Source organism: Cheilinus undulatus, linkage group 10 (assembly GCF_018320785.1).
Source record: "Cheilinus undulatus linkage group 10, ASM1832078v1, whole genome shotgun sequence".
NCBI classification, from domain to species: Eukaryota; Metazoa; Chordata; class Actinopteri; order Labriformes; family Labridae; genus Cheilinus; species Cheilinus undulatus.
Window position 1 is genome coordinate 47,673,776 of NC_054874.1, and position 15,923 is coordinate 47,689,698.

The 15,923-nt window shown below is 41.9% G+C and overlaps 2 protein-coding genes across 2 annotated transcripts; one reads left to right on the top strand and one right to left on the bottom strand.

The window, feature by feature from the left end:
* Nucleotides 1–810: 810 nt before the first annotated feature.
* nipsnap3a (nipsnap homolog 3A (C. elegans)) lies at nucleotides 811–4,142 on the bottom strand. The gene is made up of 6 exons (XM_041797709.1): nucleotides 4,033–4,142; nucleotides 1,957–2,164; nucleotides 1,712–1,873; nucleotides 1,488–1,637; nucleotides 1,267–1,353; nucleotides 811–1,178 (listed from the first exon to the last, which is right to left on the bottom strand). Exons 1-6 carry the CDS (start codon nucleotides 4,099–4,101, stop codon nucleotides 1,102–1,104), a joined length of 753 nt encoding a protein of 250 aa, XP_041653643.1. The 5' UTR covers nucleotides 4,102–4,142; the 3' UTR covers nucleotides 811–1,101.
* Nucleotides 4,143–4,787: 645 nt separating this feature from the next.
* On the top strand, nucleotides 4,788–15,062 carry LOC121515863 (nitric oxide-associated protein 1-like). Its single transcript, XM_041796796.1, has 9 exons — nucleotides 4,788–5,038; nucleotides 7,113–8,033; nucleotides 8,628–8,792; nucleotides 8,876–8,989; nucleotides 9,422–9,513; nucleotides 11,597–11,728; nucleotides 11,937–12,053; nucleotides 12,133–12,250; nucleotides 13,973–15,062. Exons 1-9 carry the CDS (start codon nucleotides 4,834–4,836, stop codon nucleotides 14,227–14,229), a joined length of 2,121 nt encoding a protein of 706 aa, XP_041652730.1. The 5' UTR covers nucleotides 4,788–4,833; the 3' UTR covers nucleotides 14,230–15,062.
* Nucleotides 15,063–15,923: the final 861 nt, after the last annotated feature.

Here is a 15,923-nt window from a genome sequence, read left to right on the forward strand (position 1 = left end):
GCAACTGGATGGAGGTAGAGCTACCAGCCAATGTTGGAAAATAGAGCTACCAGCTGAAAGAGGGAGATGGTATTACCATCTGGTAGATGGAAGTAGAGCTACCATCCACTGGCTGGAGGTAGAGCTACAGTCACAGTCATGGATGCTTGGCGAATATAAAAGAAACCCTATGTTTCAGACCAGATAGCTGCTGAGGGCCCCAGGGGCCGAAAATGCGAAGAAAGTATGTGATGGAGGCGAGTCAGAAATTAGCCATGTTAGCAGCAGCCATAGGCTCAACCAATGAGCTGAAGAGGACATGGTCAACAGACTGGAGAAGAAGTGAAGCTGTGACACTCTAGTGAAATGTCATATTTGGTCTGTCTTAAAAATAATAGAACAGAGTAGAGACAGTCAAGTTATCAATAACATTATTTTATGAACTATTAACCTGACTTATGATCTATAGATCAGCACAGTTCTGATTAGGTCCTCCTAAAAAATGGGTCGCAGAATGAACAGTCTGTGAGATACTAGTATAAACAGTACATCATGAGACACAAGTTGGAAGAAAAACATAGTTTATTCATGATATCAGTAAAGAACTACAGTACCCACAATCCTAGAGTCACGGGCACGGAGTAACACGGACACGGAGCTCTTCTTCATCCCTTCTTCATTAGAGCATAAAAACTTAACTTAAAACCTAAAATATGTCTTTTTAATTGTTTAAGGCACAAAAAACGGTAGTCTTTAATCTACTCTAAGTTATTGTTATCTCTATGTCCCCATAATTTTAAATAAAGTTTTGATTGCATTAAGACAAAACAATCAAATGTTCACATCTCAGTTTATTCACACAGATGTCTTAAAGGGAACAAGCTAGGCCCCGCCCACTGTCTCAGGACTGGAAGATACAGTTGTCACTCACATTGACAGATAAGTGGAAGGTAGAGTCAGGCCCATATCCTGAGTAAACATACACACAGGATGGAACTCTGATCCCAGGGTTAGTGATTTCTTTCTGTGTTCAGCTGTCCTTTCAAAATAAAAGCTGAACGCCAATAAACAAGAAGTTGAGTCGAGTTAATTGGGGTGGAGATTACAGAGGCCAACAGGAAGTTACTTCAGAGGAGAGAAGGGAAGGGGGAACATGAGCAGGTTCTGCTGAGAGTCCAGGTGAGCCACACTGGCCCTCACTGTGGGAGGAGGAGCAAAGGTTATGGTCAGAGTCACATGGTCAATGTGGGTGGGGTCATCTACTAGTTAATGTGGGCGGGGTCTCACCTGCAGCCACCACACGAGGGTCAGTGTGAGACTTGTGTCGGATCCCAGCTCGATGGTCGGGGCTCTCAAACCACCAGAGGGCGTGGACTAAGAGACAGTAACAAGCAGTGACATCATCAAAGTAATGACATCATCACAATCAATGATATCACGGTGAGTGATATCATCACAACCATAACATCACATTCATGACATCATCAGCCAGTAACATCATAACATACCTCTGTTCATTGGTCCAAATTCATTGTGGAATGCACCAATCAGCTTGCCGTACCCTGGTGCATCATGGGAGTTGATGGCAGCCTGAAAGGCGTCACCCCAAACAGCTGGCCCACCAGGACGCATCATGTAGGAGACAAGCTCATACACACCTGAAAAACACCTGAAGGGGTCATGATGATGTCATCAGGTTACTACAGGTTAACATAAGGGTGGCAGGGCTTACCGCCCTCCTGTGGTGGCGTCTTCAACTGACTCCACGGTAACAGGTATGTGACTTCGTTCTCCTGGCAGGACAGCATCGGGATTGCCTTGGCGATGTAGTCTGACAGCCAGGATGGGTCCTTGGAGAGGGCGGAGCGAACACCGGCGCGCTGGGCATAGCTGTCTGAGGGAGCAGGGTTAAAGATGAGGGGAGGAGTTAGACAACTCAGACCTCCTGAAGAAGAAAACTAAAGAGGGCTGACTCACCATACTTCCATATATGGAAGACTTTATTCAGACCACCATACTCCACGCTCCAGTAGCCAATCAGCTGAGAGTGGGCGGTACGAAGTTGGATTTTCTCATTGGTCAGCTTGAGGAAGGCGGCGTTCAGGTGAGGATGAACGCTGTAGGTACGGAACTCATAGAAGGTCGAGTGTTCCTGGGGGGAGTATGAAGAGAGGCGCACCAGGGGCTGCAGGGATAGGAAAAACCAGACAGAGGTCTCAATCCGACTGAATAAACATACAGATGTCTCACTTTGGCTGAATTAACAAAGACAGAAGTCTCAGTAAAAACTCATGAACAACCTTCATGCAGTTACAATGTGACAGTAACACAGAGGTTAAATTCTCAGCCTGGGCTTAGTTGTGTCATTTTTGGTCCTGATCTAAAAACTAAACCAGATTGTGGTCCAGGTTGTCCCTAATCATCCCAGTTACTGTCTGTTCTTCTCTCAGGGTCATTTGAACACAAATGAAGATAAATTAGAGGAAACATCTCAAAGATTAAACTGAGTCTAGTCTACAGTCGGTGTGTTCAGGGGCCTCTCTGCTGGTTAATCTTAAACTTCAGGCTTTGACCTTTCCTCGGATCGGTCCAAAGACCAACTAACGAAACATACGCTAAAACCACATTACACAGAGTACAATAAACATACCAACTACACGGACGTCACACAAAACATAAAATACAAAAATGACAAAAACCACACAACCTTTAACCCTTTAAAGCCCCCCTGACAATCAGAAACATGACGGTGGTTGCAAAAGAAACAAAGTTCAGGGCCTCAAGAATTAAGTATGAGAATTATGTCTAAAATGACTTTAAATGGTTTAAATGTGTATTTTAAATGTATATAAGGAGCCAAGAGTAAGTATAAATATAGAAGTGTAATTTTGATAAAGGTTCATAAATTGGTCAGGATGTTATATTTTTGATAATAAAACATGGTCCCAGTGAGTTAGTTTTTTTTTAATGAGGCTGAATTTATATGTATGTCAAAACAGAATGTGATGGGTTTGATTGTAAGACTGAGATTATCAATAATTTCCTACTGGTCTTTACTGGGGGCTTCACTTCACTAGGACCAGGCAGTACATGAACAATCTATTTCTGCAAAAAAGCAAGGATGAAATGTTTCATTACCTTTTGATAACATCAGCTTTTAAGGAAAGAATGGGATGTTTATAAGATGCGATGACACCCTCTTTAAAGGCAAGGATGTGATGCTTTATAAACTTTGATGACATCATCTTTAAAAGCAAGTATGGGATGTTTTATAAACTTTGATGATATCATCTGTAAAATCCAGGATGGAATGCTTTATAAGATGTGAAGACATCATCTTTAAAGGCAAGGATGGGATGTTTTATAAACTTTGATGACATCATCTTTAATGGCAGGGATGGAATGCTTTATAAGATGTGATGACATCATCTTTAAAGGCAAGGATGGGATGTTTTATAAACTTTTACGACATCGTCTTCTAGAGCAAGGGTGGAATGTTTCATAAGCTTTGACGCTATCATCTTCAATTGCATGGATGAAATGATTTACAAGCTTTGATGACATCATCTTCAATGGCATGGATGAAATGATTTACAAGCTTTTATGACATCATCTCAAAAGGAAAGGATGGAATGTTTAATAAGCTTTGATGCCATCATCTTCAAAGGAAAGGACAGAATGTGGCCAATAACAGTCTTTGCCCAAGCCCTCCCCCTTTTTAAAACCGGCCCTGTTTTAAAGTATTTGAGCTGTAGACATTTAACATACAGTTACTGCTGGATTCAGTCACTCCGACCCTACATTCCTGTCTTATGAAACATGTGAAACAAAATTTAAAGTTTTAACTCTGGTGGCCATATAAATACCAGAGACTGTCAGTTTAAACTCTTGTCATTGGGGAACATTTAATCTATATTCGCCTTCTCTAGGTCAGGTCAGGGCTTGTTGGAGAGATTGATAGGAGTTAGGCCGATTGTGGTTTTGGTTGGGTTAAAAGCCCCTAAAGTTCAATTTAAAGCGTGTTATTGGTCAGATGGGGTCAGATGGACTCACCTGGGCTGCAGGTGTAACAGGTGAGAGCAGAGCAGCAGCTGTTCTCAGGGCAGAGACCCTCATCTTCATCCTGGTCGGACTCAAAGTGACAGAAAGACTCCGACAGCAGAAAGGAAGTCCTTTACACCCACAAAGTTCTTCTAAAAATAAGAGCCCTCACTCTGCATGCGAACCAGAGAGTGCATCATGCTGCCCTGGCCAAACCAAAAACCTTTCCCCTCTGAGCTTTAACCAACATTTAGGAGATATTTATAAGGAGCTTTATCAGGTTTATTACACCTGATTAATCTATCTTCCTGATTAATTATACCTAGTTAATCTGTCCTCTAAGGTGTCCTCTCCGTGGTCAGATCTTAATTTTTTTCTATGATTCCAATTCTTTGACTTTTTATTAAGACATAAAGGTATCTAATCAAGTGATTTAAATGCTACTGAGTTGAGGAAACATCCAAAATATAAAACTAACAAAAATCTAACATCATACATCCTTATTTTTAATCAAAGAAACTTCAGAACTTTTTGGGCTCCAGAAAAACCTTCAGAGTGAGACCTCCTGTTTACGTCCGCTCAGCGTCAGACTTTCTGTGACGTAGAAAAGTTCAATATTCAATTTTATATTTAATTTACATTATTTTTACAATCCTACCTGTGTATGTGTTATGTTTGTTTACTGTATTTATTTATTTACTTTTAAAGAAACCCCAACGAACGACGCGTGTGACGTCACGTCCTGTCAGGAAGTCAAACAGCAGCCGTGGAGTCTCGTGTGTTTGGGGCTCCAAGGTGAGCTCGTGCTCTGAAATGTTCCAGGTGAGTTTGTACCGGGCTGTGCTAAGGGGGGGCGGACTGCTGCTCCGCCGGACCCCCCTTGCGGAGTCCGCGGGGGTTCGTCGCTCTCTGAGCCGGCAGCTGGGCAGTAGAGCCGGGAGGACGGAGCGGAGCTGCACCGTAGACCCGAACCTAGAGGAGCAGTTCGAGTTCGTGGACTGGACAGATGTAGAGACAGGTACGGGTTCTGGAAGGAGGGTTCTGATCTACAGTGTAATATCTGTAATAATAATGAATGTCTGTAAAGTACGGAAGAGTATTAGGGCCACTGAAAAAAAAAATTTGAGACAAATTTTTTTTTCAATTGTGAGAAAAAAGTCAGAATTCTGAGATTGGTGTCAGAATTCTGAGATTAAAGTCAGAATTCTGAGAAAAAAAAGTCAGAATTCTGAGAATTCTGAGATTAAAGTCAGAATTCTGAGATTAATCTCAGAATTCTGAGAAAAAACATTTGAGACTTTTTTTTCATTTGAAGAATAAAGTCAGAATTCTGACTTTAATCTCAGAATTCTGACTTTAATCTCAGAATTCTGACTTTAATCTCAGAATTCTGACTTTTTTCTCAGAATTCTGACTTTAATCTCAGAATTCTGACTTTTTTCTCAGAATTCTGACTTTAATCTCAGAATTCCGACTTTAATCTCAGAATTCTGACTTTTTTCTCACAATTGAAAAAAAAAAATTTGTCTCAAAATTTTTTTTTTTTCCAGTGGCCCTAATACTCTTCCGTAGACATCAGAGAGCAGACTGAAGGAGCTGTCGCCTGTACACTGGCAAAGTTGCACAAATACATTGGCAACATTAAAACACTGAAACGCTGCAGATATATGCACAACTAAGACAACTTGTACATTTCTCTATTTGCTGGATTTATCCCTGCACTGTTTTTTTCTATAAAATGAGAAATACTACACATGACACTGACAACTTTACTACATGCCTTCTGGTGATAGAGTTGCCAACATATTTGTGCAATTTTGAATCAACGAGTCATTAAAAATAAAGATTAGTAAAGTAGAAGAATTGAACCATTAAACCAGCCTTCTGGTGGTAAAGTTGCCAACATATGTGCAATTTAGAGAGTGTCAACAAATTAAAAAAAGGTGTAGGAGAAGAACTGTAACAACAAATATTTTAAGCAGAATCTCAAACTCTACACAAATTGTACAATTGTGTTAGCAACATTAAGATATTGTAACGCTGTCAATCCTATTTTAACAATGTTTACAAGTTTGGTGAATTTGTTGCCGTACAGATCTGTGACTGCAGTTTAAACAAAGAGAGAGAGAGCTGTCCGACTCTGAATAGCACAAAAATGTTGTCAACTTTTGGTTGGACCCTCTCATTATAAAGTTTCCAACATATTCGTGCAATTTAAAAATGTTTTTAAAGTATTTAAAAAAGTTTAAAAAAAGACGGATGTGTAGGAGTAGAATTAATCCAACAAATATTTAAGGCAGAATCCTATGCCCTTTCTAAGTTGTACAATTGCATTGGTAACATCAAGATATCATAATGTTGTCAACCATATTTTTTAATTTAGGCAATGTTTATGAGTTTTCTTGAAATATTTGATTGATTCATTGCCCTACATATCATTGATTGTGATTTATACCAAGAGAGAGCCGTCCAAAAGCACAAAACTGTTGACTACTTTTGGGCTAATGCTCTGGTTTTAAAGTTGCCAATATATTTTTGCAATTTAGAGAGTGGCCACGACTTACAGGAATGGTATGAAACCATCCACAATTGTCAGCAAAATCCTACACACAGGCAACATTTTAATACAAAAAACTTTGTGCAGCAGAGCAGAGCAGTGTCTAAATCTCACATTTATGTTGTCAACTTTTGGATCAGATGATAGCGTGCGGGTCTCACCACCTCCAACCTCTTGTGCTAAAGTTTTCAACCTATTTGTGTAACTTAGAGTAGGAGTTTCCTGCAATTTTACAAGTGGAAACAAGGAGACTTACTGTTGCTCGTAATCTAAATTGCACAAATGTGTTGGCAACTTTTGGATGAGACAGTGGAGCGAGGGTCTTGACAATACCAACCTCTCATCCTAAAATTTCCAGCATATCTGTGTAACTTCAAGGGGGATTGCCTGCAATTTTTTTCAGATTTAGAACCAAAGAGACTTCCTGTTTCTCCTGATCTAAATTGTACAGATATGTTGGCAACATTTGTACAGGTGGAACCCCTTTTTTTAACGATGATTATGATGTTGATCGTAGACTTTTTCTCATGTTCAGATGGTGAGCCGACGCTTCAGGAGGAGACCTCTCTCCCGTCCTTGCCCCCACCTGTCCGTCCTCAGACTCACCTGAGGTCTCTGGAGCGCCAGCTGCAGGTGTTGAAGGGCGTTGGCCAGAGGAAGGCAGAGCCTGAGTCTCTGATTGAGTTCCATGACGTGGACTTCCCATTGGACCAAAGCCTCATCACAGCGAAGAAGAAAAAGAAGCAGAAGCAGAAGGGGGCGGGACCAGGTGAGCACAGAGTGGTTGGGACACCAGACGTGGACGAGCCATTCAGTGACACCTGCTGCTCAGGCTGCGGTGCCATCCTTCATTGCACCGCCCCCGCGGTGCCAGGGTACCTGCCCAGCGAGAAGTACAAGGTGTTGCTGCAGGAGGAGAAGCTGGGCCAGGCTACCTGTCAGCGCTGCTACCTGCTGACTCATTACCGCCAAGCGCTGGACCTGCACCTGTCCAGTGATGAGTACAAACGGGTGGTACAGAGGCTCCGCCCCCTCAGAGCGCTAATCTTGCTCATCGTTGACCTGACCGATATCCCTGCTTCCATTGTCCCTGACCTGCCCGGCCTTGTAGGGACCAATAAACACATTGTCGTCCTTGGCAACAAGGTCGACCTACTCCCCGAAGACTCGCCCAACTACCTGCAGCGAATCAAACGCCAGCTCTCCCATTACTGCGATGGCGCCGGCTTTGGCCCCCAGGTAACAGACGTCCACCTTATTAGTGCCAAGACAGGCTATGGTGTGGAGACCCTGATCTCCAGCCTGCAGAGCTCCTGGAAGTACAAGGGGGATGTCTACCTGGTGGGCCAGGCCAACGCCGGGAAGTCCACACTCTTCAACACGCTGCTGGAGTCCGACTACTGCAAGTCCAAGTCCTCAGACCTGATCCACAAGGCCACCATCTCACCATGGCCAGGTGAGCTCGCCTAACCTCAGTGATTTCATCAGTACAATGATTGATCAGCATCGGACTGAATCCTGTCATGTTTTCATTGATTTAATGTGTGTTTACTATCAGACAATAATAATCATAATAATGTAATAAGACATGCCCACTCCCCCCTGCCTACTGTCCCTGATCAGCCACAACATCAGTCAGTCTATGCTGCTTTTAGATCTGATTATTAGCCATAATGACAGAACCATTGAAGGTAGACTTACCAGGATAGATGGACATAGAGGAGGCAACATTTAAAATGGAAAAAACTTTATTTTAAGGAAAAACATGGTGTATTCACAATCTTAGCTAACAGCACTACATGACCCACAATCCTAGAGTGTCACAGGGACCTGTCTGATTGGCTGATCTCACTGTTGTGGCGCTGCCAAACTTCCATCTAAGGCTCCTATATTCGCCTTTAAGAAACTTCCGGTGGACTTCCTTCACTGCCAGCAGAAATCAGCTCAGACTACTTAAAAAAAAATTGTCATATAAAGGTAATATATTTTTGTAATCTAAAGATGATTAACTCACCTGTTGTCATGTGTTTTCCTGTCGCTGTGGGAACAGGGACCACCCTGAACCTGCTGAAGTTCCCCATCATCAACCCGACCCCGTACCGGATGTTCAAACGTCAGGAGAGACTGAGGGAGGAGTCTCAGCAGACTGAGGACGAGCTGACGGAGGACGAGCTGAAGAGACTTAAAGTCCTCAGTCACCAGGGTTACCTCGTAGGTAAGACGGGGCAGAAATCGGGGGGGGGGGGGGCATGTCAGAGAGGAGACATGAGATTCACCTGGTCCTGTTTACCTGTTCAGGTCGAGTCGGTAGAACGTTCCGGTCTAATGACGGCGCCAGACGAGCCGAGATTGAATTTGATCCTGACAGTCTGGCTTTTGGAGATAAGGAAGACGGAGAGATGACGACAGCAGGTGAGATGAGACGTCTGATTGGATGAATGGCCGGTGATGTCATCAGCTCTGAGTGGAATTACAAATAGAACCATTGTTGCCACATTTTTGTGCAATTAAAGCAGTGAGAAGGAGGGTTCTGATGAATTCACTCATCTCCTGTTTACCCTGTTATGAAGTACTCCTGTATGTTTTAAAATTGCTGAAATGAGTTGGCAACATCGGCAGAAGATGTCAGAGCTGGAGCTGAGCGAACGAAACCAACATTGGGAAATGTTGCCAATGTTTTTGTGCAATTTCTGCTCCCTAAAAAACTGGAATCTTCTAAAGGCTGAACATTCTGACGCTTTAGCAACTCTGTATTCATGAGGATGTCTGTGATTGGCTGTTTGCTAGTTAAATGGATCCTGGGAGTTGCAGTTGACCTATCTTTTTTCTCTGTGTGACTCTCAGAGCCGAGCCGGACACCCAGGGAGTTCACATACAACGAGCTGAAAGACGCCCACTGGCTCTACGACACGCCAGGGATCCTCCGAGACAGAGACGTGAGAGAGAGACGAACCCAACAAACCAATAAACAGACAGAAAAACAATAAACAAACAAACACAACAAATAAATAAACAATACAAAAACAAACTAAAAAAACACTGCACAGTAAACAGGAATAGCACACCGGGGATCCTCTGAGACAGAGACTTGAGAGAGAAACTATAAACAAATAAACAAACAAACAAACAAACACAACCATTAAACAAAAATAAGACGCCGGGGATCCTCCGAGAGAGAGAGACATGAGAGAGAGACAGCAACAACAAACAAAGACAATAAACAAACAAACAAAACAAGCAAAACAAAAACAGCACAATAAACCAAAATAACATGCAGGGGATTCTTAAGAGAGTGAGACATGAGACAACAACAAACAAATAAACAAACTAATAAACACAACAAACAAATAAACAATAAACAAACAAACGCAGGACAATAAACATAAACACACGCCAGGGATCCTCCGAGAGAGAGAGACATGAGAGAGCGACAACAATAACAAAATAAAATAGTGATGTTGGCTTTGATGACATGTTTTTAAATGGTGTCATGACCACTGTCAAACAGGCAACAGTGTGTGAATATGAGAAACGTTTGCTCTCCATATTTAAGGGGGTCCCTCAAGGTTCAGTCTTGGGCCCTGTATTCTTCACAATCTATATCAATGACATTACATCTGTTTTATCACACTGTAATAGCCACCTTTACGCTGATGACACAGTTATTTAATGCCTCGCTAACACTGCACAGCTGGCCACTGACACACTGCAACAAGAGCTTCACAATCTGCCAAATCCACTCTTCAATCTGAAATTAATTTTGAACCCAGATAAAACTAAATACATGCTTTTCACTCGATCCAGAGATCCTGCTGACAGTACTTCACACATTACAACTCTGGAAGGTCACAATATAGAAAGACTCACTCAGTATAAATATCTCGGTATCTGGCTGGATCAACAATTCACATTCAAATCTCACATCAATTTACTTGTTTGAAATTAAGACAGAAATTAGGATATTTATACAGACACAGAACTAATTTCCCTATTTCCTGTAGAAAACAAGTTATTGAGGATGTGATCTACAGGCACGCTACAGCTAGCTCACTTAAACCACTAGACTCAGTGTATCATTCCACCCTAAGATTCATTACTGGCCACAGTTACTCAACTCACAACTGCATCCTGTATAACAAAGTGGGCTGGACCTCATTATCAGTTAGACGAGACAGGCATTGGTTACTTTTTATTTATAAAGCTCTGTCTGGACATCTGCCGTTATACCTCGCCTCTTTAATGAATGTGTCCACTAGCCATTATCAAACTTGTTCAAGTGACTGGATAATGTTTGAAGTTCCAAGAGTAAGTGCTAAAATTCAAGAAACATCTTTCAGCTTTTGTGCAGCCCACAGCTGGAATACTGTACAGCAAACACTAAAACTAAATTCAGTTATTAACATAGGACAGTTTCAAAACATGATAAGAAATTACTATGTACATGTTTGTAACTGTTTTTAAACTGTGCTCCACTTATTCTCAAGTATCTATGTCTATTTGCATTTGTGTTGTCATTCTCCTTGCTTATTTATTGTCTTGCATATAGTGTTTTAATGTACTCTTGACGTCATTGTAAATGAGAGCGTGCTCTCAATGGCATCTCGAGATTAAATAAAGGTTGAATGAATTAATGAAACAAACAGTAAACAACTAAACACGCCGGGGATCCTTAGAGAAAGTCATGAGAGATACAAGAGATAACGTTTGTCAACAACAAACAAATAAGTAAAAAAACAAAAACAAGTAGAACACAACAACATATGAACAAACAGCAAGAATAAATAAAAAAACAAGAATAAACAAACAAAACACACATAACAACAAACAAACAACAGCAAAGACAAACATCTCACACTTCAGTTCTGAAAAGCCAATCAGCTGTCAGCTCTGATCCTCTCCCTTCCTCCCTCTCCTCTGTGTCTCTTGCCCCTCACTGTTTCCTGTGTCACTCACCCCTCTGTCTCTCTCCTCCATGTCTCTCGCCCCTCTCTCTCCCTCTCCTCTGTGTCTCTCGCCCAGATTCTGTTGTTGTTGAGCGAACAGGAAGTGATGTCTGTGGTTCCGTCTCGGGCGCTGGTTCCCCGTACATTTGTGTTAAAGCCAGGCTGGAGTCTGTTGGTGGGCGGACTGGGCCGCATCGACTTCATGGAGGTCAGCACTCATTCATACAGTGACTGTCACTACTAACATTTTCAAAAAAGCTGGGAGATGGTGTAAAACTTGACTGAAAATTGAATTTGATTCATGACCCTGATGTGCTTGATTCTGTTTGAGTTTGGAAAATCCTCTATCTTTAGGTTAAGTTAACACAGTGTCCCAACTTTTAAAAAAAGTTATAATCTGTCTTTTTCTCTCAAAGGGGGGTCGGTCCTGCTGGTTCTCTGTGCTAGTCTCTAGTCGAGTCCCCATCCACATCACGAGTCTGGAGAAAGTTGACCAGATTTATGAGAAACATGCCGGGGGAGTCCTGCTGGGGGTGAGAAACCTGAGGATTAAAACAACTTATTATTGTTGTTATTATTAATAACATATTTCATTTCTAACACTGCCTCCAGGTTCCTATGGGAGGGCCAGAGCGGATGAAGACGTTTCCTCCGTTGGTTCCTCAGGAAGTCAGACTTGAGGGGCGGGGCTACCTGGAGGCATCAGCTGACATCACACTGTCATCTGCAGGTAGTCAGCTGACCATCATCAATCAATGATCAATACACACATAGACATCTGTCAGAGCTTCATGGTAGTCTTTATAAATTGTTTTTAGTCTAATAAAAATCAAACCATATGCAAAGCTGTCGTTTACCATGGCAACATAAACAGAAAGTCGTAGACACACAATGATGGGCAGTTCATCAAATTAAATTATCAAAAGTTGCAGGCAAACTCTGTCATGCTGTCAAAATTGCACAAAAACTGAGCAGAAAGAACAACTGAAAGAGAGTGTAAAAACACTCATTTATGCAGCACAACTGTGTGACCACAGAACAGTTTCCCCTGGTTAGGATGCTCACTGGAGCAGAGAAATATGCTGGTTGGTAATGTCACTCATGATCATGCTCATCCAATCAGATAACTCGAACCAGATCAAGAGTGATCCAGGAGAGTTAAATGTTATCACTGCTGAAGTGGTGGTTTAAGGTGGGCCTCCACCTCGATAGGGAAAGTGGGATCTCAGGGGAAGAACAGTGGCATGAGGATCTTATCAGTGGGTGTCTGAAGGTCATCAGGCATTTTCACTAAGCCAGCCCGAGGTTGGAGTTGTTGAGGTGGTAGTTGTTGAGGCTGGACTTGCCAAGGTTGGAGTTGTTGAGGTCAGAGTGGTCAGGGTCAGAGTTGTCTGGGGACAGCGTGGTCAGGGTCAGAGTTGTCTGGGGACAGAGTTGTCAGGGTCAGAGTTGTCAAGGTCGAAGTTGTCAAGGTCAGTGTTGTCGGGGTCAGAGTTGTCAGGGTAAGAATTGCCAAGGTTGGAGTTGTGGGGGGTCAAAGTTGTTAGCGTCAGAGTTGTCAAGGTCAGAGTTGTCAAGGTAAGAGTTGTGGAGGTGGGAGTTGTCAAGGTCAGTGTTGTCCAGATCAGAGTTGTCTGGGTCAGAGGTATCGAGGTTTGAGTTGTCAGGTCAGAGTTGTGGAGGTGGGAGTTGTCATGGTTAGCGTTGTCGGGGACAGAGTTGTCTGGGTCGGAGGTGTCAAGGTCTGAGTTGTCAAGGTCAGAGTTGTCGAGGTGGACGTTGTCAAGGTCAGTGTTGTCGGGGTCAGAGTTGTCAGGGTCAGAGTTGTTGAGGTGGACATTGTCAAGGTCAGTGTTGTCGGGGTCAGAGTTGTCAGGGTAAGAGTTGCCAAGGTCAGAGTTGTGGGGGTCGAATTTGTTGGGGTCAGAGTGGCCAAGGTCAAAGTTTTCGGGGTCAGAGTTGTCCGGGAAAGAGCTGTCACTGTCGTCAGAATTAAAAAGTACCAAAATTTTAAAAACCAACAGCTCTTAAGCTGTATTTTAGAAGACAGTGAGAGAGAAATTTCTAAATTGTACAAATACATTGGCAAAACGCAGGATTTTTTTTTTTTTTTTTTTTTTGCAATTCATGTTAATTTAAAACAAGAACTGTCTGATATCCGGTGTTTAGGACTTCTACTTTTGTTGCTGTGGTATCAAACAGGTTTCAGTATAGTTTAGTTTTTACTAGTCATATCAAAGTTTACTAAATGAATAGTACAAAATGTAGACAACTTTTGGACAAAACTTCTGGTTATAGAGTTGCCAACATATTTTAGCAATTTGGAAAGAGTGAACAAGTTTTTTTAGGGACAGATGTGAAGAGGAATACATCTAAGAAAAGATAAGCATTATCAATATTTAAAGCTTTTATTAAACAAACAGGATAATTCAGTGTTTCTGTGAACCTTCAGGTTGGGTGGCGGTGACAGCAGCAGAAGGCGAGCAGCTATTGTTGAGGGTTCATGGTCCTGAGGAGGCGGGTTTCGGTGTGAGGACGCCACCGCTGCTACCTCGAGTTGTCGCTCTGAAAGGAGAAAGAATCAAAAAATCAGCTGCATATAAAGTTATCAAACCGACCGGACTGATCGACTCTGGACTGTCAACTCATGGAGTGAAGAGTCTGCAGGTGATGAACAAGAAAAAGAGGAAGAAGAAAAAGAAGGACTGAGTCACCCAGGGTTGGTGGGAGGAGCTTAATTCTATGGTGACATTTGCACGTCCAGCTACAGAGGAACGTTTGTGACAACAGCAGAGACGGTTAACAGTCCAATCAGATTTTGACCTGACAATTGCTTCATCGTTAAACGATCCTGCAGTGTGACATAACATCTTTGTGTCCAGGACAATCCAGGATCGGGATCCAACAGGACTGACCTGGACTTCCTCTTCATCCATAATCAGGTTCAAAAAAGATCTGATGGGGCAGGAAATGGAGACATAAACTTCGAAATAAAGCATGTTATAGACTGTCACATTTTCCAGGGGTACATTAAGGACTAACAGATAGTGACTGGACCCACTTTGGGGTCCAGAGTCACCAGTTGAGAACCAAGGGTTCATAATAATACGTTGTACATGTGTCTGTAGTTTTTCACTTGTGCAGTGATGTTTTATTTATGTTTGTCTAATTTTCTTTCATTTAAACACAGTCTTTCTAAAGCAAGGTTGGGATGTTTAATAAGCCTCACAAAAAGACATCTTTCTACAGCAAGGTTGGAATGTTTAATAGTCCTTACAAAAAGACATCTTTCTACAGCAAGGTTGGAATGTTAAAGGCAAGGATGGAAGGCTTGATCATCTCTAAATCTCTAACCCTAACCCTTTCAGTGTTTGGAAAACTGGGTTTCACCCTTTTTCTCAAAATTGCCATTCAAATAGAAAGATAAGGGCTAAGGTTGAGAAATGGGATTAATCCTCAGTCAGCATATTCAGTTTGCTCCCGGCCAGGGATTAGACTGAGAACCCTTCAGTAACCACATGACTTGGTCCAATCACAGTACCACAGAAACTAGCCCCTCCCACTCCTGTTAGGGTATCATACACCTTGAGGATGTGTTAAACCACCAGAGAGAGTTTTATTTAATGTTGAACCAGACTGGATCATGATGAAGAGTCAGTTTACTGGAGAGGGTCAGAGCCCCGCCCGATGCAAATCACCCTCAGACCAGTCTGAACCAGTGTTCCCAGTCTGAGTAAGTCATGGTTTCAGAAAGTTCAGCCCTCTCCTACCCTCAGAATCTGACTAACCTGGCAAATGTTGTCTGTGTGGTTTCATTAAAATTACGGATTATTTATTTAACAGATACATAAATATAAATAAGCATGCAGTCAAACGTTAAGACTGGTTTGGTTTACACGTCAACAAAGGAGAGGGAAGAAATGCTGACTTTTGCTTCCATGCTCTCTACATCAGATTATGTAGCTTCCTTATTAACATCACTCTAACCAGGATAATTCCTTAAACTTTAATCTGTTATTTAAAACAAGATATTGACTGCTTAGCTCCAGTATGACCATGGAACTGGACAAAAAAAAAAAAAACAGTTTGGCTCATTTATTCAGTCTGGGACCCAACTTCTTTGGAATAGGGGTTGTAACATAAGTATTATCTGGAATATATATTTGTATTTAAAGAGATAATATTAGACCTTGTTAAATAATCAGATTCCTGTGATTAAACCAATGCTACAGTTGATTATTGGCCATAAGACCACAGATTTGACTAATTTAACCAGATGTCCGTATGTGTATAATCTTAATATGATTTAGATTGAATATTGTATTTTTAAAATTTTAATATGTTTAATAATAGCTGTCCATCTGACTTGATTATGGACTAAAAACGAGTTAAATTCAGTTCAA